At 46.5% G+C, this 3,466-nt stretch overlaps 1 protein-coding gene across 1 annotated transcript; it reads right to left on the bottom strand.

Annotated features, from left to right (window-relative positions):
• Positions 1–991: 991 nt before the first annotated feature.
• Positions 992–1,865, bottom strand: LOC123404730 (RING-H2 finger protein ATL5-like). The gene has a single exon (XM_045098677.1). It carries the CDS (start codon positions 1,792–1,794, stop codon positions 1,186–1,188), a length of 609 nt encoding a protein of 202 aa, XP_044954612.1. The 5' UTR covers positions 1,795–1,865; the 3' UTR covers positions 992–1,185.
• Between the last annotated feature and the right edge of the window lie 1,601 nt (positions 1,866–3,466).

Below are 3,466 nucleotides of genomic sequence, written 5' to 3' on the forward strand. Positions count from 1 at the left end.
TAGATTGGGTGGAGAGGATTGGGCTCAATGGTTTCCTTGTTGTCCTTGTCCTTGGCGACGAGAAACTTGGCCGGCTCCGACAAGGTGCCGTCGACGTAGCCGAAGACACCGACACCCCTCACTATTGGCTTGATTTGGGCGCACCACAACACGTAGTTCGTGTGGGGGAGCTTCTCCGTGACCTGCCCATTAAGGCTCGGCTGGAAAGCATGGGAGGAAGACATGTGCACCGTTTGGTTTAGGGTTTTGGAGAGCTGAAGATTGAAAGAGGAGGCTCTGTTACCACGTTAGATTGCGGTAGACGTCTTATCTCATTAGAGGGATGAGTTGCTTGTTAAGTAGAGGGGCACATCTCCCTGAATAGCGCATACATAGTTGGTTAGGATTACAAGCTTGAAGATCAAGGAAAGAAGAGACACAGCATGCTATAGTTGAGAGAAGATAAACCTCATTGGGGCTACCAACAACCTCTCAACCAAAACCAATGAATCTACGTTACATCTTATGTGTACATGTTTAACAAGATGCACCGTAAATGTAAAAAATATCTTTGCTAATCGGGTCTTTTCCCTTCATAATTTCAAGGGGAATGAAGACATCTTTTAGCTTTTTTAACTGTATCATGCGAAGAGCAAGTGAAGCATTAGACTGACTTAACCAACTACATTATAAAAAAAAGTCGAAAAAATCTGAAATTTTGAGACAAGAAACTTTATCAAATGTTTGAGCTTCTTGCAAAATTTCAGCCAGAAAAACACATACGAGGAGCTCTCATGAAGAAAAAAAACCCTGTTCAAACAGTGCAAAAAATTAGGAACATTGATTTTGTCTTTTTGGTGAGAGCTCATATGATCTTATTTTTGGCTGACATTTGGCAGGAAGCTCGAACATTTGATAAAGTTTGATTGTTCAAAGTTTTATATTTCTTCGATTTTGTTTGGTCCTTTTTTTTTTTCATTTTTTCCAAACTCTGGTGTAGTACACCCGAGAGTAGAAAAGCCAATGTCATGTTTTAACAATAAGATGCACAACATATTATTTCCCTCGGAGGCAAACTCAAGATGTCAAGAAATTATCTGCCAGATTTGTACACGTAGAGACCAGCCACACCGAGTATGATCAACAAAATATAGCCACTCTGTGATGGAATCAACACCCCAAAGCTGATTGGCTCGAGCATGCATGTCAGAATGAAGCAGATCGGGTGGAAACAAAGGCCCGCCTCGTCTTGTCAAGATCCGTGCCGCTCGACAGCCTCCTCGTCGCCGGCGCGCCGCCCTTGACCGCGGCGTCCCCCGTCTCCACGTCTATGCGCACCTCGGCCTCAGCGTCGTCGTCCGGCGCCTCGACGTCGGCGCGGCACAGCGGGCACGTGGAGTTCCCGCGGAACCACGCGTCGATGCACCCGACGTGGAACCGGTGGCCGCACGGCGGCAGCGCGCGCGCCTCCTCGCCGCGCTCGAGCCCCGCGAGGCACACCGCGCAGTCCCCGGCATCGGCGCCCGCGGTGACCACGGGAAGCACGCGGAGCACCGCAGGGTCCAGACCCCGCTGCAGAGGTGCCACCGCCACGCCGCCGTGGACGGCGCCGTCGGAGATGGACGGCAGGCTGTGGCGGAGACGGAGGCGGTCGCCCGAGCGCCGGCGTCCGCCGCGGGTGTACGCGTGCAGAGCGACGAGGGCCAGGAGGACGCCCGCGAGCGCCCCGGCCGCCGCGACCAGGAGCATGCCGGCGACGGCATAGCTCGACGGACCACCCATCTGTCCGGTACTGGGCACCTCGGACCGCGGCATCCACTTTCCCGGGATGTCCCCAGGCCGGCATGGGCTCGGCGGCAGGCCATCGGCGCTGGCGTGTGGGCCGTGGCCGTGGCCGTCGTCGACGCCCATGGCAGATTGTACGTAGCGTATAGCTGCACTGCACACACCCGGAACAAACCGAACAAAAATAGATTGCAACTATGGCTCGTTCCGGAGCAGTGTGAGGTTTTCGTTGGTGCAATTCCATCACTTATACACGTACAAATATAAAACATGACTAAGAGATGTGGTCGCCAATACGTACGTGAAATCATTACGTGTTGTGCCGTTTTTTTCTTTTGGCAGGTCGTGCGGGGCACGCTCTGAAGACCGGCGGCCAAATGGACGGCACCGGTGTGAAGCTGAGCCTATACAGTGACAGTGATTAGGCGCGTACGACCATGAACGGAGTTGACGAGCGAGTGATGACTGATGAGTCGTCTTTTTTTTTCTTCCTTTGCATGCAGCTTCCATGTCTTTTCTCCCTCCGCGACTTGGACTTTTCGAAAACAAAGTTCGACAGAGGGCGGTGCCAATGGAGATCGACCAGTGCGTGAGAGACGACGCGGGCAATTTCCGGAAACGTCAGCTCTTCGTTTTCCAAACTCTTTTAAACTAACAAAAATGTGTTCTATTTTTGCACGGTAAGTGCATTAAAATTTAAATGTATTCTATCTTTAAAACTATAGATAATAAATGCATACATATATTGCATTAGTGCACGAGAGCACCTACAAGATAGAGTGGGTGGAAAGGTACACACTGCAAGCACGTTTGTGTCTTCCCTGTTAAAGAAAGGCGAGATAGATCCGTCAACACATCATCACATTATAAAATGTGTAAATACTTTTCTGGAGCATGACATGGTCAGTCTTAACTCACTACACTTACATATAATGATACGACACTTTTTTTATTTATAGAGTAGTGTTATATTATATAATATTTATTGCTTTAGGTATTCCTTCCGATTAACATTAAAAAATACCGCTGGTATCTATCGGTTCTCAATGCGAAGAAAAGAGAGATACATGTATTGGACTCACTTGGAATTGGCATTAACCGAAGTGACCTCACTATGACGGTAAATATCTACTTCATGTGTTTCTCTCCCTAGACATTACATTTCATTTGCCTAATATGTGGTGACTTTTTTTATTTAATAGATACAAGGACTTGGCAAACATATAAAGATTGCATGTGATATGCCAGAGTTTAAGAGAGGTGATAGGTGGCAGGACCTCGATATTTTGAATTGGACAGTCGTAGAACAATTCCAAAAGCCACTCCAAACAGATGGGTATGATGAACACATCTCATACTTGAACTGAATTATAGAGAAATTTATGATAGATAGAATAGTAAGTCTTGTGAATAATAAATTTTGTACAAAAATATATTCTTATTTTATAGCCAAAACGTTGAGGTAATAGATACATTTGACGATGCATGGAGACATGTACAATGAACGTTATTACTTGTTTAAATATTTTATTTATATTTAGATGAAAGCCTAAAGGAATACTTCAATATTGCAGCACGTCATGTGGATTGTTTATGTTAATTTTTATGGAGTATTGGACAGGAGAACTTTTGTCAGATCAATTCACTCAGGTATCTCTTTTTTCTAAATATCAGATTTCATCTCGAATGCACGTGCTTTTTT

Source organism: Hordeum vulgare, chromosome 6H (assembly GCF_904849725.1).
Source record: "Hordeum vulgare subsp. vulgare chromosome 6H, MorexV3_pseudomolecules_assembly, whole genome shotgun sequence".
Lineage (NCBI taxonomy): Eukaryota > Viridiplantae > Streptophyta > Magnoliopsida > Poales > Poaceae > Hordeum > Hordeum vulgare.